The following is a 27,112-nucleotide window of genomic DNA, read 5'->3' as shown; positions in this document are numbered from 1 at the left end:
GGGGGGGGGAATGGATGGGCTTTAAGGTCTCTTTCCAACCCAAACCATGCTGGGATTCTAGGATTCTCTTGTTATGGCTTTAAACCTGGAATTTCAACTCCCCTAATGTCAGAACAGTGTCTTCAGTTTCTCAAGCTCGGATCCTGGTGAGAAAAAAAGAAGTGTTTTTTCTCTCCAGGAGGTTATTCTTCCTCACAGTACCTACTCAAAGAACCTCAGTTCACATTTTGCAAAGATCTGGAATACTCCACCCCCACTCCCCATTGTTTCCTGGCATTTGGGGCACCACTGGACTTCATTTTATCACTTTCAGAATGCACCTCTGGGTTAAACAAGGCAGTTGTGGAGCAGCTCATACTTTTGGGAAGGGATAATTTAACTCCATAGACAAAGCTTTTATTCCTTGTCTATTTTCCATGACCCTCAGGCTTCATTGCCTTCAGCAAAGAGATACTTTAATGGCTCTCATACCCATCAAGCTTTTATGGTCCTGCCCTGCTTCTGCTTGTGCCAGAACAGCAGTGTGTGTGTGGCCACAGAATGACTGAGATCAAGGAAAAACTCTGGTTACAAGAGAATTTTTGCAGTTTTTTTCTTCCAACCAGATCAAATTCCCAACTTATCACATGTCCCAGCCACACACACAGCAGTAACAGCCAGGGTGTGAAAATGAAGCTGTGTAATATCAGCACTGCAAGTGAGCTGCTGTGAGGAGAGGGGATGGTACAGGTTTTATTCCTTGCAAAATTCTGCTGCCCAAGCCAACCTTAGCAGCAAAACCTACTCTACTCTTTTTACACACAGATCCTTTTTAATGCTGGGAAATTCTCTACAGGGATGAATGCCATCACTGCACTGAATCCTTCCCTGCAAAGGGAAGAGCTTTTTTTCCTATAGCACATGAATGTGCCACAGACACAAGCCACTATAAGGGAGAATTATGGATTTAGGAGTGCATTGGAAGCCCCATTTTGGGAAAGCAATTCAGTAAGAGGTCATGGGAGGCAGCTAAATTAAGATCACTTTTGACAAATGTTATGTTGTTTAATCCAATGCTATAAAAAGTAGCTCGCGTGCCAAGGGCCAAGTTTTTGAGAACTGTTATTAAATAAGAGCCAAGAAATAAAAAAGACGGAACTGTTTGGCAGTGAAAGGGAACAGAAGAAGGCAGAATTCAGAAAATATTCCCCAAATACTAGAAAGAAGCAAATTTTTTGGTTTTTAAATAAGAGAAGCCGGGCTGGGAGAGCTGGGGGTGTTCACCTGGAGAAGAGAAGGCTCCAGGGAGACATTAGAGCCCCCAAAAGGAGCTCCAGGAGAGGTGGAGAGGGATTTGGGACAAGGGATGGAGGGACAGGACCTGCTTTAAGCTGCCAGAGGGCAGGACTAGATGAGATTCTGGGAAGAAATCCTTCCCTGTGAGGGAGGTGAGGCCCTGGCACAGTTGCCCAGAGAAGCTGTGGCTGCCCCTGGATCCCTGGGACTGTCCAAGGCCAGGTTGGACAGGGCTTGGAGCAGCCTGGGACAGTGGAAGGTGTCCCTGCCCCTGTCAGGGGTGGGACTGGGTAATCTTCAAGGTCCCTTCCAACCCAAACCATTCCATTATTCTATTTCATGTGAGAGGGAAGAGCACCAGAAACATTTGATTGTGCCAGACCAAGGTGGCTGCTTCCTTTAAGCAACATATTTTCCTTAAAGGTAGCAGAGAATAAATGGGTAGCAGAAAGATTCAACAAGAAAATTCAGCATCTTCACCATTTCCCAATCAGGATCTTCAAAAATTAATAGCCAGGCAAAAAAGAATTAAAGAAGTTGTCAAATGAAAAGCCAAAGGCAACTAAAATGAGAAAAATAAATGAAAAACCAAAGGCAACAGAAATGACAAAAACAAGTGGTAAAACAACCACTGCACTGGGAATTTGGCAAAAAGAGAACTTGTGATGATTGCAGAGGAAGGGATAGATGCAGGATACAGGGATACATGTAGGATGCTTGTAATTTACACATGGCATACATGTGACAGACATGAGGACATTTGCAATACTTTCATCTACACCCACCCTGCTCTTTAAGTCTACCTATGCCCATTTCAAGGTATTTCCTGAACACAGGTGCTGTATTTGGACAAATTCAGTTCTAAATGCCAGCTCTCACACTTCAGCTGCAAAGCTTAAGGAAGGCAGAAACTATGCCCTGTCTTTTGTACAGCCATGCATTTGTAAAAGATTTTTAAGATACATTCCAGGTGTTTTTCCAGCAATTTGCAGGGGACAAGGCTGTGACTGGGAAGACAATGACATGCTGAGGAAAAAAACTCAATATAATTTTCTACTTAGAAGAATAATAAACAAAAGTATTCAAGGGTGATGACTGAAAGCACTGGTGGAGAACACATGCATTTTTCTTCCATATAAGATTGCTGCTCCCTCTGGCTGAAGGAAGCATCCAAACTGCTTTTGCTTTTCATCATTTGCATATTTTGGGGAGAAGGGGGTTGTTGTAAAGCCAGGCTTGGCACCCTCAGCCTGCAGCACAATTCAAACCCCTGCACACAAACCCACTCCTTCATGCAAACATACCTTTAACAGTTTTGACAAAAACTTGTTTCTCTTTACTGGGGTCTTTTTCTTCGATTAGAATTCCATGGAAAATGCGTCCAAACGTGCCTGGGAACAGAACAACCAATCAGTAAAGTAAAGAAACACTGATAATATTAAGAGTATCTTGAGCAAACAGTACCTTTCAGAGCAGAAAGTGAGGATTGCCTGCAGTTAAAGTGTCTCCAAACCAAATAAAGTCACCAAGAGAGAACTCAACTGCTCCCCAGCACGAGGGGGATTCACAACTACAGGCAGCAAATGTGAAGTTTTACATAAATAAAAAGGGGAAAAGCATGAGAGTGAACTAGTGAGAGTAGCAGAACTCAGAGAAATTAAATATCAATATGATGATGGTTTATTTGTGGCACTTCAGTCAAAACTCTCTGCACTAAGAACTGGAATTCTAAGCCAAGGCACTGCTCACAAGGATCAAGTTTTTTTGGAAACATTCACAAGCAATTGTGGCCAGCCAGCACACATGGAACACTTTGAAACAGCCAGCACCACATTATTCACAAGTTTCACCTCAGCTGGAAGGTGCTGGGGTTGTTTGGGGATCATTCAGGCTCTCCAGCATTTTTCCATTCACAAGATGTTCCTGATGCTATGGCAGGAAGAGGAGCTAACTCTGAGGAGCTGGGCTGAGAACAACTGGTAACACACAGAGAATTAATTGGCTTTTACTGCTCAACTGCTCAGCTTGGCAACACCTTCCTGCACCAAGGTGAGCATCATCTCCACACAGTCCATTCCAGCATAACAGCTCCTTCCCAAAGATCCCTCCTGCCTGACTAGGTTGAAAGGTCTTTGACAGTATGAAATACAGGTCTTGTTTGTTTTTAAATACCTTAAACAGGGGCAGTGCAACACTTCTGTCACCTGCCCTGGGGTGCAAGGAAACCCTGCATGACAGGGATCTTCAAACTGCCATCTCAGTAAGCAGAAGCTGAACTCAGGAGACTCTCAGGCAACCACAACACCCTGAATTACTTAATAGCAACTAAATTCCTCCTGTCTTGGTTTTTGAAGACTTTGAGAAAGTGCCTGAATATATATTTCCAAAATGTAAAAGCAGGTGAAGCTACGTGAAGTTTATAAACAATCTGTGGCCAATATCTGTAAAAGTTCCTTGCATGCATTTACTTCATCCCCTTCTTCCCCTCTGAAGCTCTTTTGTTCTCCAATGGCAGAGACTCAGCACCACTATGATCCTGAACTAAAATTGGTCAGGATGTGGCACTTGGGGACATGGGTGAAATTGGCAGTGCTGGGGGAGTGCTTGGACTCGATGACCTCAGAGGGCTTTTCTAACCTTAATGACTCTGTGATTAACTTTTGAAGGTTCTGACTCAAAGTACCAGCTGGAGGCTAAGAAACGAGATCCCAGGATTAACTGGGTGCAAACTGCATTCAACAGCTCCTTATGCCTCATCTGGCAGAGCAGGACAGCTCTGCCACCAAACATCTGCTGGGGCACTGAGTCACTTCTAGTCGTGGGTGACTCCCAACATGCCAGCTCCAGGCAGCCCAGAGCAACACAAAGCACACATGCCAAGGAAGGTTTTTGCAGAGCCCACACTGGGAGTGAGAACAGAGCTGTCACCCCAGAGGTTCAGAGGCACACACTGAACAAGAATGGGAACATCCTCCACTGCTGCTCAGACTAACACAAAGCATTCTGCCTCCAAAGGATGATTATCTCCAATCTCCAGCTTTGGGAAGTTTGATTTCTCAGGGAACAGAGACTTGAAATTGCAGCAGTAAAGGTGAATGACAAAGTAAATTAAACATTTAAGCCTATTTTTCAAATTCAGTTTCAACAGGAATTAATTCATGTTGTGCATGAACACTTTCAAAGTGCACAGGAAACAAAGAGTGAACAATTCAGAAGGCTGGATGATCCTTGTGGGTCTTTTCAACTCAGGATATTCCAGGAAAACAATCAAGGAGTCTCTGAATCTTTTATATCAGGGCTGTAAATATTGCATCTACCAATTAGATTTCCAAAGCAAAGTTATCAAACTGAGACACCAAATTTGGACAACCAGAGTTTCTCTGAGCTTTGGGTAGGTTTTGCTTTGATTTTTATGTTGTTAAGAGCAGTTCTCCTGTAGGAACTCCCAGAAGTGAGTTACCTTGGCACTGAGAGCCCTGAGTGAATCCCTTTCTCCTCAGCCACCCTTCATTGCAGGCAGCAGGTTATTAAGACAGACAAGCTCAGTGACTTACTGAGCACACCTGGTCACTCCCCCAGCCTAATTAACTCTGGAAGCTGCTTTCCCCACCCCCACACCCCAAATGCAAACATAACTCCTCATTCCTCCCATCCACCAAAGCTACAAAGATCAGAAACACCATCCGTGAATGATTTCAGAAAAATCTGTAAATAAATATCCATCTATTTATATTTACATATCTACAGCATGTTGTAGGAATGAAGGGTCTGAGAGCTGTAAATACCTTCTTGGAGCACATCTTTGAGGGTGATCCTCTCCCTGGAGATGGCTATGTCTTTCACTTTAGCTTTGGCCTCCATGAGAGTGACACTTTTCAGATCATTCTTCTCTATCCGTAATGTGGGATAACCTGAGGAGCCAGCAGAGCCAAACAATCCAACATAAATACCCTTGGAATGAGACCAGGCACAGGGCTTCACCTCTGACCACCTATGGCTCCACACACCAGGGAGCAGCACCATCTTAAATATATGATAAATAAATTATTTTAAAATATGATAGTATTTAGCAAGGAAAAACACAACAATAATCATCTGCAGGAAAAGAAATTGCACAGGAATTCTCTGTAGTGTCATGCAAACAACTTTGATTATTAACTCTGGGTGAAGGAAACTCCTGTGCTGAAGGTGATCAACACTGCACTGCCCTCAGGAGGAGGAAACAGACTGGGAAGATGCCTTACCCCAGCAGGACATTACCAAACTACCAGTGCCCTCTTCTGGCACTTTCCAGACATCTGGATACACCAGGAAAGTCAGAAAACCTGGAATATTTTGGTACATGTGTATGAATTATTAGAGAAATCTTGAGAATTACTCTGATAATAGTTTCTTCAAAATTAAAATGTTACTGAAAGCAAAATTATGCAACTGTGGAATGACCAAGAATGTCAATCCTGCTTTTTTTCCACACATCCAACCTTTTCTCTTCTTTTCCCAATCTTCACTATTTCCAGGGGTGCTGGGGATGCCCCAAAGCAGGTAAGAGACACAGTGAAGCAAGGGCTGTCCCCAGAGTAAACAGGTGCCACTTGGGCACAGTGGCCACCATCACCCTGGGCTCGGTCCCCTGCCCGTGGCCAGAGGATTGTGGGGAACAACATTCCAGCAACTGGAACTCAGCCAAACTAACCTGAGTCACTTGGAAAGCCAAACAAAAAAACTGAGGGTGACAGGACATCAGCAGCTCAAGCTGAGCTGGGATAAGACACTGAGAGGCTGGAGCATGTCCAGGGAAGGGAACAGAGCTGGGGAAGGGGCTGGGGCACCAGGAGTGGCTGAGAGAGCTGGAAAGGGGCTCAGCCTGGAGAAAAGGAGGCTCAGGGGGGACCTTGTGGCTCTGCACAACTCCTGACAGGAGAGGACAGCCAGAGGGGTTGGGTTCTGCTCCCAGGGAGCAGGGACAGGAGGAGAGGGAACGGCCTTGAGTTGCACCAGGGGAGGGTCAAACTGGATATTGGGAATATTTATTGACAGAAAGGATGGTCAGACATTGGAACAGGCTGCCTGGGGCACTGGTTGAGGATTTGTCTGGAGGGGTTTACATGGGTCAGTGGTGGCCTTGGCAGTGCTGGGGGAACACCTGAACATGATGATCAGGGCCTTTCCAACCTAAATGATTCTGTGCTTCTAAGAGACAGAAAATCAAAAGGCTGGGGAGGGACTGAGGTGACAAGAGGGAAACCAGCTCTAGGACCAGCTCTAGGATAATTGCAGGGTAAGGTCTCTTCCAAACTCTGTGAAAAGGAATTTTTAAAACTTTTTTAACATTTCATATATTAAATTTTTATAAGCCTGTTTTTAAATTAATGCTTATACCAAATACATTTTAAAGGCAGCTCTTTGCAGGGGAAAGATAAACTCAGATGACAAATAAGTTTGTTGGGATTTTTTTTAGGGAGATACAGTACAATTTAGAAGTGAGCCAAATCTCTTTCAGAGGTGCAGTTCAACCTCAGGTAAACACCTGTTTCCACACAGGGGGAGGAAAAAAGGAGAACACAGGAGGGCTGAGATGACTTTTCTGCTGTGCTCCCTGAAGATGGGACAGTCACTAAGTGCCATCAGAGAACAATGGGAGAGACTTTGGGGTCTTATTAGCTGGTTTAAAAAAAAAATCTATGCTGGTCACCTTCCCCCCCAGCTGGAACAGTCCCTTCCCTGGAGCAGGGCTGGATGGGATAGCCCTCCATCAGACAGTAATTTGAGGAGTAAAAATTCCACAGGTAACAAATATGTTCATTAACAACAGAATTAACTCAGACACAGCTGAGAGCACTTGGTCTGTTCAACATGGAGGAGACTGAAAGGCCTAGTCCCAGTCTGCAGCTCCTCCCAAGGGGAGCTCTCAGCTCTTCTCTCTGTGACCAGGGACAGGACCCCAGGAATGGCTGGAGCTGTGTCAGGGGGTGTAGGCTGGAGATCAGGGAAAGGTTCTTCCCCCAGAGGGTGCTGGGCACTGCCCAGGCTCCCCAGGGAATGGGCACAGCCCCAAGGCTGCCAGAGCTCCAGGAGAGTTTGGACAATGCTCTCAGGGATGTGCATGGTGGGATTGTTGGGGTGTCTGTGCAGGGCCAGGTTGGACTGGATGATCCCTGTGGGTCCCTTCCAGCTGGGATATTCTGTGATTCTGTGGTATCAGTTACTAGGTCAGTATCCAAACTGCTGCCACTCTTCCTTCCCTCTCACTGCTCTCTTCAGCTGTTTTCTATCATTTCAAGCAAAGCTGTAAGCAACAGGAGATGACAGGAACAGCACATCAGGATTCATGCACATGGCATCACCTGCTTTAGGAACTGATCCCAGGGTTGGGTGGACACATCCTGTTCCCTCTCCTCTGCTTGGACTGCATGAGGCAGGCTCTTCCCAGGGCTAAAACAGATACTTCACAGCTACTGGTGAAGTCTGGCTGGCTGCTCTGGGTGCAGGGAGAATAACCCAAGGCACAAACACAGCCTCATGCTCATACAACCACTCACATCCCCCCGAACTCACTCCTGACTATGGCAGGGCTGGATAAAACACACTCTGTGTGAATTCATGAAGCAAAGTGACAGAGCCAGAGAATTATTCACGTTCCTTTCTTGCATTTGCCACCCAAGCAGCGTGGCAGGAGGCTCTGTGCTTAGATTAACACTTACTGGTTACTGGTGTGGCGTTGTTGGGCGTGTCAGCCCGCAGGTACTGCGTCGTCTGCGTGGAGGGCTGCGACAGCCCCTGCGAGCTGCTGCTGTCACTGATGCTGTGGGGAGACAAAAATGCGCATCAACATCACTGCTTGCCACTCCAGCACATCCCAAATTAACCTGCTGAGGTCAAAACCAGGAGATTTTCCAGGCAAGACTTCAAAATCTCTGGTATTTTAAAGTCACTCACACACGAGAATGTCTTTCAGGTGACTCAAAAATCTCGGTACTAAGCATGAACAGCTTCCTCCTATTTGCTTTCCAGAACTTGCTCTATCTTCTGGTACTTCTCCCCACTTTTGAATAATCAAAGTGACAAAACATTCCTTGCCAGAACCACCCTGTCATACCAAGAACAACTACTACATTCCAGGAAAGATTTGCACACATTTCTCTCATGGCATTGATGTTCCACTCAGACAAGGGCTCTATTTCACAGCCTACCCTACTTTGCCACTGCCCTCCCTGAGGGTACCTGTTGCCACTTCCAGCACCACCTAAAATGTGCTTTTTGAGATGCTTTCTTTGGGCAGAAGGACCCAGGGGCCCACAGAGTATCCATGAAAAAGGCCCACAGAGTATCCATGAAAAAGGTAAACCACAGCCTAATCCACAGCTGGCTCACTTCTGTCTTATTTTCATAGTCAAAACCCTAAAAAAAGGGCTGTTGCAGCTGTAATGGACCAAAACTGCTGTTAGCAGGTCAGATGGCAGGGCCAGAAGGTTTTTTGTAGTTCTTCCCCTCCAAACACACACAAACATCTCCCCCTTTGATCCAACTTCAAGTGGATTTTTCAATGCTGTCTGTATTGGGAGGACAAAGAGAAAACTGGTTTGGGATATGACCTCTGATTTGCCAAATAATCAACATTTAAGGTTTCTTGAGCTGCTGCTGAGCACTGGCCAAGTAGGGCCAGGATTGTCAGACATGGCTGGTGATGCCCTCTAGGCCCACTGCTACCTTTGAAGCCAGGCTTCCTTTAGAAACCAGAAATCCAAGTCCACTCTTCCCTATTATAGCCCAACCATGGATGAACCCACTGAATTTTTTATTTGGAACAGAATCTACTGAATCTCACAATACAAATGTACTCATTTATAGCTGGCCTCAATCTCTCCCTGAACTTTTTTTTTACAGTTATTCCCACTTCCAGGTGCAGGGTTCCAGCACATCACTTAGCACGAGCCTAAAAACCACAGATGCTGGTCTAGCTCCTCCCCTTTAACTTCCTTCAAAGTTTTTGAATGAATATTCTTTGGTGCTGGCAACTTATTACTGCTTATTTGAACTGCTCCCACTGTTGCATCCATGAGCTGCCTCACTATGATCCACTCTGCAGCAGCTCCCCAGGAAGGAGAGTCCTGGCATGGTCACCACATCAAACACCAAGGCACAACTTGCATTTCCTTTTCTTGCTCTGGCTGGAAACTCCTTTTGTAACCTGATCACTCACTAGCCCTGTGGATTCCTTTGGCTGGAGGCAAGTGTAAGGAAGGAATTATTCTTTTAATGCCTGCTGCAAGATTGAAAAACTGCCTTTTGGGTTGGCTTCATTCTGGTTTTTAGGTCTAACTCACTTCCTGAGCTTCCTCACTTGCATATTCTGTCAGCTATTTGAACCATGCCTTCTTGCTTTAATGGCTCCCATTATCCCGCTGTTAAGCCATGCCAGCTTTCCTGGGCACTTTTCCAGTGCCTTTGCTCTGAGGTTTGCAGATTGGCTGTGGACTTCCAATACAATGCTCCTAAATAATCCATGTGCAGCCTGTAAACTCGGCTTGAGCTTCCAGTTAACAACCCTCCTTGGTTTTATTTAGTTCTGGGGGTTGAAATTAAGAGCACCAGTGGGTTTTCTAGGCTCTGTTGTTCCTGGGAGGTCGTTAACCCTAATGACATTGTCATATTCCATTCAGGAACCTTTCACAGAAACACTCTGAGATTATTCACAATTAAATCAGAAATTTTTGCTTTAAAACAAATCCCACACACCTCCTCATTTCCAGGCACATTTTGCTTCTGTTACACCTTTGCTCTGGCACTGCCTCAGCAACAGTTCTTACACAGCAGCACATCCAGGCAAGGCATCTTCAGGCTCAAAAAATAAGTCATGGTGTTTGAAGAGCTAAACCCCAGGAGCTGCACAAATTTCATAAAAATCACACAATGGTCTGGGTTGGAAGAGACCTCCAAGATCATCTCATTCCAAACTCTTTCCACAGATAGGGAAAGTGCCCCGAATTTATACAGGGATTCAGAGCAAATTAACACCTGCAAACCACAAAGGACTAACATCAGATGGATTTTTAGCTTTATCTCCACAGAAAGCCAGTTGGTTTTTCAGGATTTTTACTTTGTATCTCCCCAGAAATCCAGTGCAATGGAGTAGAGGGGAGGACATCTGATCACACTGCTGGGCTGGACACCTCAACACCTCACTATCCCACACCACAAATGGAATGTTCTTCCTTTCTGAATTAAAGCAAGCTGCACATCCTTTAACACCTCCACCTGATTCAAACCCCTCCATCAGACAAGCAGGCACAAAGGAATTGAGGAAGGCTTACAAGTTCATTTGGTTACAATGAAGAAACCACAACTGCTCAGTGCAGTGACACTGCCAAAGCCACACGGGCTGGGGACACCAGGGGAGGGAAGGGCAGGGAGAAAACTGAAAGGAACAGATGAATGGATAAGGAGGAGGATGAAAAGATAAAACTACTCCATGAGGCTGCAGGCAGCACAGAAGCAGTTCAAGACATCCTTTAGTTCAAGATATCCTTTCACAGGGGTGACCACCCACAGGCTGTTTTCCAAAGGATCCAGTTTCACACTGCCTGCTCCTGAACAGTTGCATCTGATGCAGGCTGTTCACACAGCCTCACTCCACCTGCTTTTCCAGCCTCCCTTCTCCTTGGTGCTTAATCCCCACTCCAATGCCCTTGGACTCATGTTACAACTCCATTTTCCATGCATGTGCTACATTTTTTCCTGATTGGAAATATATTTGAGAGAGCCCAAGACTGCCAGGTTTATAACCAAGCAGTTGTAAAGCTCAGGCTGTACCCTAAGGCTGAACTGAATACTGGAAAATCAATCAAAGCAGGGAAAACTGAAATTCAGTCTCCTGCAGGTGTCAGTAAAACCCAAATGTTTTCATCCAATCATGTAAAAGCATGGAATGGTTTGGGTGGGAAGGGACCTTTAAGCTCATCCAGTTCCATTCCTGCCATGGGTAAGGACACTTTCCACTACCCCAGGTTGCTCCAAGCCCTGTCCAGCCTGGAACACTTCCAGGGATCCAGAGGCAGCCCCAGCTTCTCTGGGCAACCTCTGCCAGGGCCTCCCCACCCTCCCAGGGATGAATTTCTTCCCAATATCCCAGCTAAGGCAAAATAAAGGTAAAAACTCTCTGGCAGTGGAAAGCCATTCCCCCTTCTCTTGGCATTCCAAGCCCTTATCCAGGAGCCCCCTTAGGCACTGAAAGGGACTCTAAGGTCCCTCTGGCATTTTCTCTTCTCCAGTATGAACACCCCCAGCTCTCCCAGCCTGCCTTCCCAGCGAGCCCAAGTCCATTTTTCCTTCAACCCTGACAATCCCTTATTCTGTCTGAATCTTCCCACTCCACACAAATATTCTGGCAAAACCTGAACAACCCTTCCACCTCATAAACAGCAGAGCACCTGCAACTGCTGCCTTTCTGCAGCACAGCTCTCACCACAGCCCCACACAGGCAGCATCTCAGCTTGCCACTGAGAGCAGAAATTGCAAACCTCCACAGAGTGCTCCTTTTGAGATTGAACTCCCCCTAATCTGAGTAAATATGTCCCAAAACCACACTGGGAAAGCTTGAACACATACCTGTCATCCAACTCTATCCTTTTCATGCTGTGGAGGTGCAAGACAGCCAGGATGATTGCCACCAGGAATATCACAGCACAGCACACACCCACACTGATATAGAACACTCGGGTCGAAGTGGTGGGAGCTGCATTTACAGGATCAACTGCAACAGATGTGGAAAGTTACTGAACCCTTCTCAAAAAGGAGAAAAACCAACAAAAAAACCCAAAGAAACAACATTTGTTAGTTTGTTATGGCAACACAAGCAGAGGGGCTGGAGGCAGGGAGAGGCAGCAGCCTCAGCCATCCCCAATGTTCTGTAAGGTATCCTGGAGAACAACTACCCTGGAGGAGACAGTGGGAGGTAAAGAGAGCACTGAGCACTCTTTCCCACTGCTTTCCAACAGCATTTTGGCAAAAACACTCCCATTTTTGGGTATTATGGAGCAACAGTCAGCCAATGATATTTCCAGCTAGAAGAGGAGGAAAGGAAACTACCTCATTCTATTCCTTCAATAGTGATAAATTGAAACAGCAAACCAGACAGGTCCTAAGGTCAAGAAAACAGATCAGAGCCATGGACAGAAACCAGAGCCCCTAAGATGTGATACAGAAGTTGTTACAAGACTTGGAATAGGGTTTTTTCCTCTTCACCAGTTAAAACAATTAATTATCAAAAACCCACTGCAATACTGGGTGTAGTACAGACTACCTGGGGGCTGTTTGCATAGGGAAAGCTGTGGAATCAAAGCACATGAAAAGTTTTTCGGGTTTTAAACCCCAAGTTGTACATTCAGGATTACTTACAGATAGCCTTGCTGCTGTTTTTATCAGCTGTTGGAGATTTGACTTCTGGTTCAAGCTCTAAAGAGATGAGAGGGAGAAAACCATTAAGTTTGGAGTACATTTATTCCAGCAGCCCTTCACATTGTCTCAGGCATGGAAAAAACAGATCTGCTTTTCCAAAGGGAAGAGCTGATTCAAGGACTACACTAATCCCGACATTTCCATTTAAATACCTAACCAGGTAGAATTAAAATCACACTGAAATACATGTCCAGGGAGGCAAAGTTTGAACCCACTGAATCCTTGTAAAACCCTGCAGCTTGTCCAAGTTCCAAAGAAGAGGTGCAGAGAATGTTGAGTGCCTTAGCAAACACAAAGACCTCACAGAATCAGTTCTTACAGGAGAGAAAATCATTGCTGGGATGTTCAGTGAAGACTACCCTGATCTTTTGGAGGAAATCCTGGCTCCAGTCTAATGTTGCTCATCCTAGGAAGGGGTCAGAGATGCAACCACAGGCACTGTGCCTTCTCAGTTGATGCCAGTCAGGAGTCAAAGAGTTAAAACAGAAGGATGGAAGAGGTGATGTCCATTTAAATACCCAAAAATATGCAAGTGAAGGCAGGAGGACAACACAGCTCATGTGAGGAGCAGTCCTTTAGAAAGTGGGTAAATCTTCATTAAGCTTACTCTGAGTCTGGTTACCAAGAGGAGCAGTGCAAACCTGGGGAATGCAGGAGATACCTCCAGATAAACCCCCCTGAGGATCTGCAGACAGCAGAGGGAATCCCATGGATTTCTGCAGCTGCACAGGCACAGTCCCACTTGCACACCCCCCTTCCTGCTCTCAGTTGTGTCAAACAGTCCACAGCCCCTTCCCACTCCTTGTTAAGCCAGTGCAGCTTAGGAAAAAGTAATCCAAGGGAGTGAAAAATCAGTTTTTCTTTTTTTAATCCCTTTTTTGAACTTGAGGAGGAGCTATCAGCAATGCCCTGAGCAAAACCACCAGCAAGTTCCTGCATATTCCTAACTTATGCATTAAATTCAGTCAGAAACCCTCATATGCTCTACACCCATCAACACACAGCAAACAAAGCCATCTTTTTGTTTTTATGAACCTGCAGAAATGAGATCTCTGTAAGGAACACTTCTGATGGATCAGGCAGTGGCTCTGTCTCACCCCTCAGTAAACTGTGTGGTGCTTCTGGAAAGCTCCATCATACATCCACAGCTCAGTAAGCTGTGAATGGCTCAGCAGGGCTGACTTCCCCCACTTGGAGTATTTGAAAAAATACCCAGGAAAACATGAAATAAAGGTAAAAATATCAACATTATCAGCCAGACCTCCATTTTACTAGAAGGAGATACACCCTTTCAATTAAGAATGGCCTTCCTGAAGAAAGGAACATGAGCATCCCAACGTTATGTGCTACAAGGCATGGTTGACTCTTCCATCCACACCTTCTCCAAGCTCATCCTTTGATATTTATACTCAAGAGAAGTGATAAACCCCTCTTTGGAAAGACAGCTACTGTCCTCAAAAGCTCCAGGTAAGTTGAAACAGGCAGGAGGGGCATGCAAAGAGAGTGGTGGCCATCCCCAAATACTACCTAGGAGTGGAACACCACAGGCATTTTTAAGGAGTGCACAGCTCCTGGGATTCTCTAAAATAATCTTCTTCTGATGCCTATGAAAATACTAGAAAATCCTAGGAAAATTCTAGGAGGCAGCAACAGTAAACAGGAACACTCCAAGAATAAATTATGCTTGCAGATTCCCAAGTGGTAACACAGAAGAGTCAATTAAGGATTTCCAAAATCTGGATTATCTCCCAAGATCATTTTGTACTTCACATCTAACAGACTAACACCTCCTACACTCCCTAAACAGCAAATTTTATCACAGTTTATAAACTTAAGTAGATTTTCTTGGTAATTTTTAGGACAATTTGAATTCTTAGTTTTGAGGGAACTGATTTCTTCTTTCCAAACATTTTCCAAGAGAGAAAATGTTTTTTGTTACATATCTGTTAAAAGGTCAGTCAGTGCAGTGGAACTCTTGGGGAAAGTTGGTTAAAGCAGAAGCTGATGAATGAACAAAAGTCCTCATTCCTCTCTGAAAGGCAGGATTTTACCTGGTTTCTTCCAATCCCCCCCAAAATTCACTCTGTCTCTCCCATCCTGGATCAAACACCATCCCACTCCCTTTTCCTATCACACTTCAACAGCAAAAACTTTAAAATATCTGAAACTCAATCTCTTACTCTTGTAGCACATTTTCCTCCGTTTGAAATTTAACACTGTGATGTTTTTTGAGGAATTTATTGTTAAGTTGAGCTGCATCAGTATTGTGACGTCGGAGTCGAGTCTGCCGGTGCAGGAGAGTTCGACACGGAACACTGTGAACACAGCACAGGGGTTACAGGGGAGTGGAACACTCTCAGACTCTGAGATAACACTTAAATAAGGGTATCTGGAGATTATGTTCATGAAGTACATTACAGACATCATAAATTATCACATTATAAAGAACTCAATACTAAGAAATGCTGTTTTAGTCTTCACGCCTCACCACTTCAGCTATTAGAGCATTAAAGGACATGGATGTTAAATTCATTTTTGTCAACTTTATGAAGTGTTCACAGATCACTAAAACTGCATTTGTGGCTAAATGACCATTATTCATCCTTCAGCTGGATGGAGGGGGGGGAGTTTACCTGAGAGGGTGCGAGGAACTTCTCCTTGTAGAGAAATGTTGGCCTGGGGCAGAGCCATAGCCATGGGATCATGGACCTGAAATCCCAGCTTGTACTCAACCTGTAACAACAGATGGGAGAGAGAAAACACATCAGAAATCTGTCTTGCAGTATAAAGAAATGCAACATCCCTTTTCATAATTCTTCTTGAAAATAAAAACCCATACTTTTTTTCAAGGAGTTCTGGTAATTTTAGGCAACCATATTCCAAGTTGCTTATTTGACATTTTAGTATCAAGACTTCTGTGACAGTTCAAATGAAGAAAGCCAAAACAGAAGCTACTCTTCAAATCATTCCTTAAAATCTGGGGTAGAATTCAAAGTGCTTGTATTAAAAAAAATCCCCCACAAACTTCACTCAATCATACTTTTAACCTTGTTCAAAGTCAGTTTGTTAAAGCTGCTAGAATTCAAAAAACTCCCCCTCCCAGAATCAGTTTAAGAAACAAAATTGCTTAGAAATAGTTTATTCAACTATAGTCCAAGATTTTGTTTCCACTTAAGAAGCCGACTCTGCAAACATTCATTCAAAAAAAAGTACAGGACCTACTCTAAGTCAAGCTCCTCTTGGAAATTCATCCTACCCCTCCACTCTCAGCTGAATTAATTTGACTTTGTGCCAATAGTTAGTTTTCCCCCCCTTTCTAAAACAAGATATGGTTCATTTCTGATATCAATTTATTTTTTAGTCAAGATGCCAAGGGAAGAGACACAACCCTCTTTCTGAGCTCCTGCAAATCACACTACACCAGGTTAGAGAGGAAGATGCTGAGGGATGGAATCCCAGGAATGGGAAGCTCCAAAATTCCTCCTCAGAATTCACAGCCAGGCCCAAGGAAACACAGGGCAGGGCCAGCAGTGCAGGGAGCCTGGGCTGAAGCTGTGACAAGGGAACTCCTCTCAAATGACAAGAGACTGAACTGTCACTGTGCATGTGGAATATGGGATCAGGGCTGGCTGGCACTGGACCCAACTCCACTGCAGGCCCAAAGTCACTCCTCTTAACAAGGCACACCTCAAAGGGAAGGACAATGGCAGGAGGAATCTTCAGGACCTGCACTGGTGGAGTTGTTTAACACTACTGCTCCTGCTGCAGCCTTTCCTACTTAAGGGCAGAAGAGGCATCACTTATGTTTAAAAGAACAGAATGAACATCTGGCCGAGACTAAACAGATCATTTCATATATGAAAATAAATTGTTCAGTAACTGGAAATGTTTCAGAATGTAAGAGCATACGCAATCTCTCTGACAGCTGCTGCTGCATGCTCCAGGCACTGTGATTAAGTGACATAAAAAGCCTTTCCCATTTCATCAGGGCTCAGTAATAACACACTGGATGCTGCTTTTATAGGCTCTCCTTGTCTCCAAGCATATGTTTCTAGAAATCTCTACAACAATTGCTCTACATATGATTTCCAGAGGCTTCAGTTCATGGCTGCCCTTCTGTGTGTCCAGTGCACCAAGGGAAAAGATTCCAAAGCCAGTGAGTTGGATGAAGAAGTATAAAATACTTTGAAATAACTGCTTCAACTTTCCAAATTAAGGAGCAGCTTGGATGTATTCCATCTTAACTTATTGCCTGCAGTCATATAAATAAGTATTTTGCACCTTGCATATGCTAATTTTTGCAAAGAAAAAAGCCATTCAGTGTGGGGTATTCACCAAGCAGCTCGTGTCTCAAGTAGCCAGAGCAGAAGTCATGCCTGCTCACCTTGGATTTGGCATGCCAGGTGAAGTGGAGATTGTTGGTCTCGCTGGGTATCAGGAGATTGAAGGACAAGGCATAGTGATTAACCACATCATTCCTCACATAAGACAGCTCTGCATCCAGACCTGTAAGAAAAAAGAGGAGAATAAGACAGGGAAGAACAGGACCAAACACATTGGAACAGGCAACTTTCAGGAGCAGCAGCTCCACTTATATCTGCATGTTGAAGCAAACACTTCCTCCAGTCCCTAAATTCCAAGGCAGGTTTGGAGACCAAGGCTCACACCCAGCAGCTCTCACAGAGTGCTCCAAAGCCTTACAGAGCAATCAGAAAGGTGCCACAGCCCTAAGGAACAGGTAAAAGCTAGAATGTAATGGAAGGAAACACAACTTTTCACACAAACATCCAGGAGAGTCATTACAGGCTCTCCTGAACACCACCTGTTCTGCTTCTGGGAATCATGGCTTGTTTTATTTACAACTGTGCTCACTCAAACCAAACTGCTCTGGATTATCAACTGGTTAATCACAGGTAATTCCTTCTGGAATAGCTCATTTCTTCAGCCCAACACCTAGGCAGTATGGAATTAGCTTCAAGGAAATTAGATCACAGAAACACAGTGTTGGATTTAAAGCCCCTGCCATGGGCAGGGACACCTTCCACTAGCCCAGGTTGCTCCAAGCCCCACCCAGCTGGGCCTGGAACACTTCCAGGGATCCAGGGGCAGCCACAGCTTCTCTGGGCACCCTAACCACCCTCTCAGGGAACACTTTCTTCCTAATATCTAATCTAAATATCTCTTTTATAGTTTAAAGCCATTCCCCCTTGCCCTATCACAGTCTGCTTGTGTAAAAGATGAGTCCTCCTCACACAGAGTGAGAGGTGACATTGGTACATCCAGCAATACCAATGTTTTGTGCCAACCCTTTGCTTTCTGAACATTTAAGTACACCTAGAGACCTGAAAGCCCCACAAAACTATTCATGTCAGGACCCTAAGGTGCATTTCCCTCCATAAGACACAGCCTGTGATATGACAAACACTGCAGCTGCTGTTACTTTTTGTGGCACAGGATCCAAGGTCACACTGAACACAGGACAGGACCTTGCAGCTTGCCCTGGGTGTCAATAGCAATTAGTGCTAGGGCAAGCATTGCTTCTCTGCAGGGGTAAAATTAATCCCAGCTCCATAACCTCAGGACAAAACCACAGTGGATTTGCAGGCAGTACCATGTGGCCCTGTCTCATCCAGCTCATCCTCCCAGTTAAATGCTATCAAGGCTCTTGGACATGCCAGGAGAACAATGGGGTAAATCAGACATGGAGTATTCCACACTGAGAGAAGAGAGCTCAAACAGCCACTGTCCAAATGGGGATGGAGATAGCAGATTCTGGGATGCCTCCTCATGGTCTTCCAGTACCTAAAGGGGGCTTTTAAAATACAGGAAGATATTTTTCAAAGTGAGGCAGTGACAGGACAAAGGGGAATGGTTTTAAACTAAAAGAGGAGTGATTTAGATGGGATGTTAGGAAAAAATTCTTCCCTGTGAGGGTGGGCAGGCCCTGGCACAGGGTGCCCAGAGAAGCTGTGGCTGCTCCAACCCTGGAAGTGTTCCAGGCCAGGCTGGATGGGGCTTGGAGCAACCTGGGATACTGAAAGTTGTCCTTACCCATGGCAGGGGGTGGAAATGGATTAATTTTTTCCAACCTAAACCATTCTGTGATTCCATGAATTATTATCTTTATAGCTAGAAAGTAGAAAATATTGGAGAGGCTGTGACTTCAAGATGACAGCATTTCAGGCATCCTGAAATCATTTCAAGAATACAGGGAACCATGAAAGGCTGGGTTTTCTTAAGAAATTAAGGAAAAATAAATTCAAGCCAACCACTGAACTGTGAAGATAAGCTGCATTTGAAGAAGGGGAGCATAAGTTCAAGAGAAGAAATTCCTCCTGTTTAGTGCAAAAGCTGGGTACAGATCAGTACAAAGTAACATTTTCTCTTATTTCAGAACTTGATTTAATCCACCTTGTTTCCACAAGTACAAAAAAGCAGACAAGATGTTCCTCTTCATTCTTCTTGCTGTTAACCACTTTTATTCCCTACTGGCTCATCAGGGTCCCAAAATTTAACCAAAGACCCACAGTTTAATCAAAGGTACTGGGGGTGGCGAGGGGGAGAACTCCAAAGACTGGATGCACAAAAGGAATCAAGATCATGGAGTAATCCCAGGGAGAAATGATCTCACATGAGATGTTGAGCAGAAGATGATGCAGGTGCTGCTCTAAGTGTTAATGTAAACAGCCTGAGACAGATCTTGTACACACAGCCCCTATTTCCACTTAAAAATAAATGGGAAATGCAAAAACGTATCCACCAGCAAAAGAGGGAGGAGGGGGAAGCCCACACAGCCCCAGAAACAAAACTAAATTTTGAAAACACATAAAAGCAACAGCTAACTTCAAAAACCCCTGCCTGGATAATTTTTACATGTCTACATGTTTATACATGAAACCCAACTCAGAGTAAGCAAACACAGGAGTGTGGAGAAGAGCTCACTACTATGAGACACTTGGCATTAGATCCAACCAAGATGGGAAGGTTTAAAGGCAGAACTTTCATTCAAATTAACACCATTAAGTACAAATAATTTTTAAAATTATGGAAACAATGTGAAACAATGCAACTGGAACAAGGAAGCTGCCTCTGGAATAAAGAAAACCTTCTCTTGTTGATAAATGGTCCCAGCAACTAGAGGTTTACAGAAACATTTCAAAATTTCAGGATGATAATCCTTGATTTAAAAGAAACTTTGTAGAAAAACTGGTGATTGTAATCAAATGGGTACACAGCAATAAAATTGCCTATTGCAAAAACACAGCTTCATAAGAATAATATAAAATGCAATCCTAACTGAGGCTGTCAGAAGTATCTTGATGTGCAATATCATCCAAAGATGTACAAAACCAAGTTACCCTATCAAACCTCTAAGCTTTAATAGTGGTACAAAACTGAGCAATTTCATTTTATAGGACACCAATGTTTTGTGCCTGTACTGCCAGAAAAAGCTCTACACTAATAGGAGGCACTAATTATATGAACTTCACAAGTAAAATATAAAAGCTGCATGAGCATCAATGTTGTGTTGTATTCAAAATCTTATGCTTCAAGACTGACATAGAAAAATAATTCTAGAGGTTTTGTATTACAGCTCTGAATTCCTTAAAAAAAGGCAGAAGATTGTCTGGCTCAGAGTTCTGTTCCCACCAGGGAGCTAAAGAAACTGCCTAGGAAAGGACTCAAACCCAAGGACACAGTGACACTTTACCAGCAGATCCTGTGCCTCCTGTGTTCATGGGTCACAAACTTCAGGAAGTTCCTCAAAAAGGCTGGAGTGGGACCTTTTAAAAGGGGCTTCCCACTGCCAGAGGGCAGGGTTAGATGGGATATTGGGAAGGAATTCCCTGTGAGGGTGATGGGGCCCTGGCACAGTGTTTTAAGGCCAGGCTGGATGAGGTTTGGAGCACCCTGGGTTAGTGCAATTGTGTCTCTGCCCATGGCAGGGGGTGGGACTGGATGGGCTTTAAGATCTCTTCCAACCCAAACCTTTCCATGATTCTGTGATTAAACTCCCAGGCAGTATCTCCCAACTGCTTCTCACTAGATAGTTTTTCTCCTAGGAATCTGGGTCAATGTTTTCTCCAAGCCTGGAAGCAGATGGATTCACTCTTGGGAAATGTTAGTTTCAAAACAGTACAGTAATTTCCCCTTTTAAGCTTATCAAGGATTAAAACATTTCCCCTCTAGAACATCTTTTCCCATCAGTGGACTCAGACAAAATCCCTTTTCCCATGCACAGCTAAGAACCAGGGTCCTCCCCAGACAAGCCAGCTCCCATCTCCCCACCTCCAATTCACTACAGGACAGATGTGCTTCCAGACCATCCTTCCATTTCTAATTTTTCATCCCCTCACTACCTCCCCAACTCAATCCTGAATTCCCCAAGCACTCTGTCTGTATAATTTATCTCAATCAGGCCAGCAAAACACACAGAACTTTGCAGCTGAACCTGCCAGTGAGAAAGAGCCCCAGCCTGTGCTGCAGGCAGGCAGCCAGACAGGCAAGTGTGTTCTGCAGGCACAGGGGAGCCCAGTGCCCATCCTGGGAGCTGCACCACATTCCAGCCCTAGGGGATGGCACTGGGAAGGTACAGCCAGGGCAGGAATCACACAGAGCACTGCAGAGAACAGCAGTGAGAGGCCAGAGCCCTGGTTCACTGATGGGGTGTGGGATCTGAGACTGTGACAGCTGAACTCAGAACTGATTTAATTCTGCATTTCCCCCTCTTCCTTCAAACTCACACATGACTGGCAACATTTCTTATTTAAGCCTTCAGCAAGCCAAGTGCAAGGAGTCAAGCTAGCACTATGCAGGGAGAGAAAACAAGTGGGGGAACACTCCTCAGTGAGGTAAACTCCCTGGATTAATGAGGATAGCCAGGAACATCCACATGGAGGGTGAGACTGCAGCAGCACTAGATGGAGTTTACACTGAAACAGTCCTGTGACTTCATCAGATGCTGTAAGGTTTTTCCAAAGCATGCTTTGGACTTAGGTAGCTTAGAAAAACAGCATCAAATGAAGCAGGTCACTGCCAATACAGAGCCTAAAGCAGCAACCTCAAGGTTTCACTTTTTTAGTGTAAATCTCTTCCAAACTCAGCAGCAGCACAAGATGCACCAGCTGAGGTAGCAGGCTGCAGAGGGAAAGAGAAACAAGTTCTACTTTCTCAGTTGTTTCAGATTTCAAGAATGCTCAGTAAACTACTAAACCTAGCCCTCCTTACTGGTGGAGGGGAGGGAAATGAGAAATGAGAAAATGTCATTCTGCAAGATGCTGAGTTCCTCTGAAGGTGCTCAATTCTTCCTTTGCACTATGTAGGGTAAATCCAAGATGAATTTAATGTTTTATGTCCTAAATTGAATAATAAAAGGGGAAAACAGGTGACTCTGGGAGGAAAACACAGATGCAATAGAAACAGCTACAGGAAATGGGCAGCTCCTCAGTAATTTTCTAGGCAAAGTGGCAAAACATAAAGAAAGGGGTAGAGAGCCCTACGAAGAAATATCACAAAATGCAGAGGAGGAAAAGCAGCTTCTGTTGGTTTAAGCAGAATATTGGTGATCAATTCTGACCAGTTTGAAAAAAGCTGGGCTGCAGCTTTGCTTTGGCAAAGCTCCCTAAACAAGTCCATATGCAGACAAGGCACAGCACAGAAGGATCTGGTTTCTCCTTACTTGGACTTGACTAACCTACACCAACACACATGAAATCAGAGCAATGCTCTGCTGGATTTCGAGGCAAAACCACCAACCTTTTACCCAGGCAACCTCTAAATCTCATTATTAACTTCCCCATCTTTGTACCTTGGGCACAGACTTGAAAGAATAAATTAAAGTTGAAGGCAAACAAAAAAGTAAATTTAAGCAGCAGCACAGAGAAAGTCTGTCATTCTTTGCACTGTTTAACATAACAAAGCATCTGAAGAAGCTCAGAAAGGAAGGGGAGAGGCCAACTTTCATTCCTAGATGCCAAGGATGCTGGGCAGCCCTTGTGTTCATGAAAAAATTGAATCATGTCAGTCTAGCAACCTAACAAAACACTTCTTTTCAAATGCCCCTGTGCAAATGCAGTCTAGCTTCAACTTTTTTTTTCTTTTTTTTTTCATTTTAATCACAATATACAAAAGGAACTTGCCTCTGCCACCATGGGAAAATTGGGTTTTATTTTTATGAAGAAAATAGATCCTGCAACATGCACCAGTACTTACATGATCTTCTTAAAGATGACAGCAGTGTTTAGGGATCTCTTACCTGATTTTCTTACTAAATCATTTGAAATCTCCATAAGTCTGGCAGATTTGTCTTAAATGAGGAGACAGAAAATAAAGTGTGCAATGCAAGAGTTTCCTATTATTTTTGCTGCCTTCCAAAAAGCAGCATTTCAATAAAAGCAGTCTGGTAACAATAGCTGACAATTATCTGTCCAGTGGCTACCCAGCAGAGAAATGACTGAAATTGGGAGTTGTTTTCTTAATGCTCTAGTCTGTAATTTAAAAGAGTTTCTTCATCAGCAGCTGAGAAATCTCTGTTTGTGACATCAAACTACCACAGCCCACCCAGAGCAGAGCCACTCCTGATCCTGACTCACAGCCACTGAAACCAATTAAAGGCAAGATTTACCCAGTTCAGTGAGTTATGATCTTTATATAAATATTTTATTTGTTCTATTATGTACTCCAGAGAACGAGGCCTCTGCTCCTGAGCTGCTCATCTGAGTCAGTCCTCTGGCCACAGCAGAATTTTCCACGCCAGGATGAACACTCTGAGAGAGTGTTCTCACACTTTGAGAGAGTACAAACCCCAAGGTTCAACACCCCTCCAGCCCCCCCCCCCTCCCAAGCCTGCTCATCCCACTCCATAAACACACTGGATTCTCCCAGCACTGGACCACTTACCTTGCTGAAAAAGACAGCTTTTTTTAACTTCAATTTTCCTTTAATTTAAAGTGCACCTTAAGTCTGAAACACTGACTTTAAATGCTAAACTTTTCTGGTTTTGCAGCATGTTCTGCAAATGTCCATTGGAAAATACAGCCCAAACACAAGGCAATGTGACGGCAGAATTAAAAATCAGCTCTTGACTACTGAAACTTCTTTTTTTTTTGTGTGGTTTTTTTTTTTTTTTTTACAGGGTAGAAAGAACATGTTCCCAGAACAAGCCTTATTAGTTTGAATTAATTAACTTAATTAATTCAACAATCAGCTTTGCCCAGGGCTGAAACTACAGCTGGGAGTTCAAAGATACAAGGGAAAAAATGAAAACTGATCCACATGGATCAATGTAGTTTAGAAAATAGCAAACTACTGGGAATGCAATACTAATCCTCTGAAAATATTGACACACAAAAAACTACTTACATCATATTTGTGCATATCCAGTGTATACAATCATAAAGTGAATTTTGTTTTAATAAAACAAGTAACTGACCACAGCCTTCCACCTGCATTTTTACTTAAGCTTTCCACAAAGCTACAGTCTGTCAGAGTTGCTGGTCAGGATTTTGGGCTGAAATACTTGTTTTTAAACACCTTACACGTTGGGAGTATGTGGAAAAGATGACTGATGAAAAATAAAACAGGAAAAACCAAGGTAAACCTTCAGCAACATGGAGATGATGAAGCAGCAGCATTTCAGTCTCCTAACACAGGCACCAGCGACTGTCAAAGGATGGTGATCAGTGTCAAGCCAAAAGACAAAGCTGCAGCACAAACCCAGCAGTGCTCACACCTCTGCAAGCTCACCCAACTCCAAGCAGCAGCAGCAGAAGGAAAACGGGCTGTGGTTATTTGTTACCTGGGCAGAGTTAACTTCTCATGAGCTGACGGGGAGAATACAACGTGCAAGGCATTCAATTTGAGGAAATATCCAACATAACTTCAAGGTTTTCAAGGGTGCAATTAATGCACCCTTGAAAACCAACCAAGACTGCCCGGCAGGAAATCTTAGCAGGAAGCTTCCCAACATCCAGCAAATGGGAGAAAAACTCTTAGCTGAGAGCTCTCATTAAGTCCTTGTGAATCTTCACAGGCAGTTTACCCCCAATTCACCTCATTCATACTGGTAAATACAATTTGCAAATTCAAAGCCCCAGGCAAATGGGATTTTTTTTTCCACTGAAAGGCCTTTTGGAAAGTCAGAGGGAGGACTTCACTTCCACAGGAAGAAGCTCCCCTAGGAGATGCCACCTGCTGAAGTACAATCAATATTTAACTCGATCCATACTAAACAGAAAATATTTATTGTTCCTATGACCCACCTGCTTACCCTTTATCTCTGAACAGCAACAACCACATTTCAACCACCTGCTTGCTCTTCTCTCCACCTACAGGAAAAAAAATCTCCACTTTTCTGCTAGGTAGGATATAAAGATCCCTGCAGAAATAGTTAAATGACCCTTCTTAATTGGGGGGGGGGAACCCAAACCAAAACTATATATCTCACCTCAGAGCAAAATGGACACTGCTCCTGAGAACATCTTTCTAAATGAAATTTGGCCATTGCAAGAATTAAAAGAAAACCTAGAAACTCACCAAAACAGCAGCCACGTTGCTGTTAATAGGCAGGATGATGCACATGAGTTACCTGAAGCACCAATTCCAAAGGAAAAATCCAGCAGAGATGAACAAAATGAATACTTGAAGGCATAGGAAAATTAGTGGCAAGGACTTACACACAGGGAAAGGGGAAATGGGACAAGTGGGAATAGGAATGGCACATGTACAGGGCAGGAAGCAACTGAAAGGAAACTCAGTAATACAAAAAAATAAATCTAACTTCAGGGAAAAATATGAAAGAACTTTATTCTTAGGTGTACTTATGAAATAAAAATTAAACTTAGCAGCTATGGCAAATATCATAATTACTGTAATATTAAGTTTGATGCTTCTTTTGAATTAGAATGAAAGCAAGCACTGAGAATAGAAAAAAAGCTTCCCTCCTCATGAACTGCAGTTGCCAAGACCATAGCCCTCAAAATAAAACTTCTGATCAAATGCTCAGTAGTGCCCCAAAGCTTTGGGAGGGAGCTGCTGTCACCTTCCCAGCTAAAACACCACCACCTCACAGAGGTATGCCAGGTGTCATTTGGGCTCGTGAATAACATGTGTTTGTGGTGTTTCAGTGTCACCTACCCAGAGAAACTGTGCCTTTTTATTTTGTTTAGTTACAGCAATGCTCCCACACTGATTTAGTTATCCCTGTAGACAAGACCCTAAGTCACCTCAGGAACAGTGTCTGGGCCAGTGCCATGGCTATTCCAATAATGAGCACCTGGCAGAGTAAATTAATATTAATACTAAATAAATAAATATTACTATTAAATAAATTAATATTAATAAATAAAATTAAAATAAATTAATATTAATATGAAATAAATTTAATATCAATTAAGAAGCACAGACACAGCCTCTCCCTCAGTGCATCATGTGGGAAATGGATTTATAGAAAGTTTTTAAAGTTTGATAGAGGGTTCATATAGTGTGTATTTGTTTGTAAATTTTTAGATAAGAAATGTTGATTTAGAAATGTTATGGAATAGGACAGATATTGTTGAGAGAGAAATTGAAATAAGTTTTACAAGGTGGTTTTGTAGAAAAGATTAGATATTTTAGAGAAATAGAACTATGAAAGCTTTTGTAGTAGGATTTATGAGAGGTCATTTTAGATGATTGATTTTAAGGTATTTGTGGTATAGTGTGGTAAAAGTTGATAGGTTAAGAAATGTTTATAGTGTATTGTAATTAAGAAATAGTTGGGGTTTGATTGTAAGGGTGTGAATTAAAACATTTGTATTGTTTTACTTTTTATATGAGACTGAAAATGGAATAAAAGTTTTTAAAACACCACAACAAACTCACTTCAGATCCCTCAGCCTTTAAGTCTGTACTCCTAGTTCTGTGCCCGAAGGGATTGCTGAAGGGATGATGGACTGTCCACATCTTTTGAGATGTTTTGAACACTCTCATCAGTGACACAGATTGTTTAACACAAAACCAAGCTCTAAACAAACCAAGACAGGCCTGTTCACTCCTGTGGCCATCTCTAAACCTACAGAGCTTAGTATTTTTTTCTTTTATTAGGAATTACTCTGCGAGGCCATCCACTTATTTCACAAAGGCCCAACCAGATTGGAGAGGATAACCATCATTAGTTTATTAGTCTGCTCTAGATTCCCAAGCCACAGCTCCCATGCCTGTGCTCCCGCTCTGCTCTTTCCCAAGCAGCGTGCTGAAATCAATATACTGGTTAATTTAATTACAGCTATTCAACACCCAGTAAGTGGCAGGGAAATTCTAAAGCATCACATTAGTTTCATGCTGTTGCTTCTGCTCCCAGCTCTCTGGAGCAGTCAGTGCAAATATGTGAGTTATCCGCTTGAAA

General features: G+C 43.6%; 1 protein-coding gene across 1 annotated transcript in view; it reads right to left on the bottom strand.

Moving 5' to 3' along the window:
- Window positions 1-27,112, bottom strand: part of RYK (receptor like tyrosine kinase) — a 55,365-nt gene that overhangs the window by 20,293 nt on the left and 7,960 nt on the right. Inside the window, exons 2-9 of the mRNA XM_050977799.1 lie at window positions 17,114-17,235; window positions 15,363-15,462; window positions 14,910-15,044; window positions 12,670-12,726; window positions 11,881-12,025; window positions 7,977-8,077; window positions 5,061-5,195; window positions 2,580-2,666 (exon numbers count right to left, since the gene is read on the bottom strand). Of these exons, the coding sequence (XP_050833756.1) occupies window positions 2,580-2,666; window positions 5,061-5,195; window positions 7,977-8,077; window positions 11,881-12,025; window positions 12,670-12,726; window positions 14,910-15,044; window positions 15,363-15,462; window positions 17,114-17,235 (882 nt within the window). The remainder of the gene's footprint in view (window positions 1-2,579; window positions 2,667-5,060; window positions 5,196-7,976; window positions 8,078-11,880; window positions 12,026-12,669; window positions 12,727-14,909; window positions 15,045-15,362; window positions 15,463-17,113; window positions 17,236-27,112) is intronic.

The sequence above is a fragment of the Serinus canaria genome, chromosome 9 (assembly GCF_022539315.1).
Source record: "Serinus canaria isolate serCan28SL12 chromosome 9, serCan2020, whole genome shotgun sequence".
NCBI lineage: Eukaryota > Metazoa > Chordata > Aves > Passeriformes > Fringillidae > Serinus > Serinus canaria.
The sequence above is the reverse complement of the archived record's forward strand: the minus strand, read 5'-3'. Positions and strand labels throughout refer to the sequence as shown.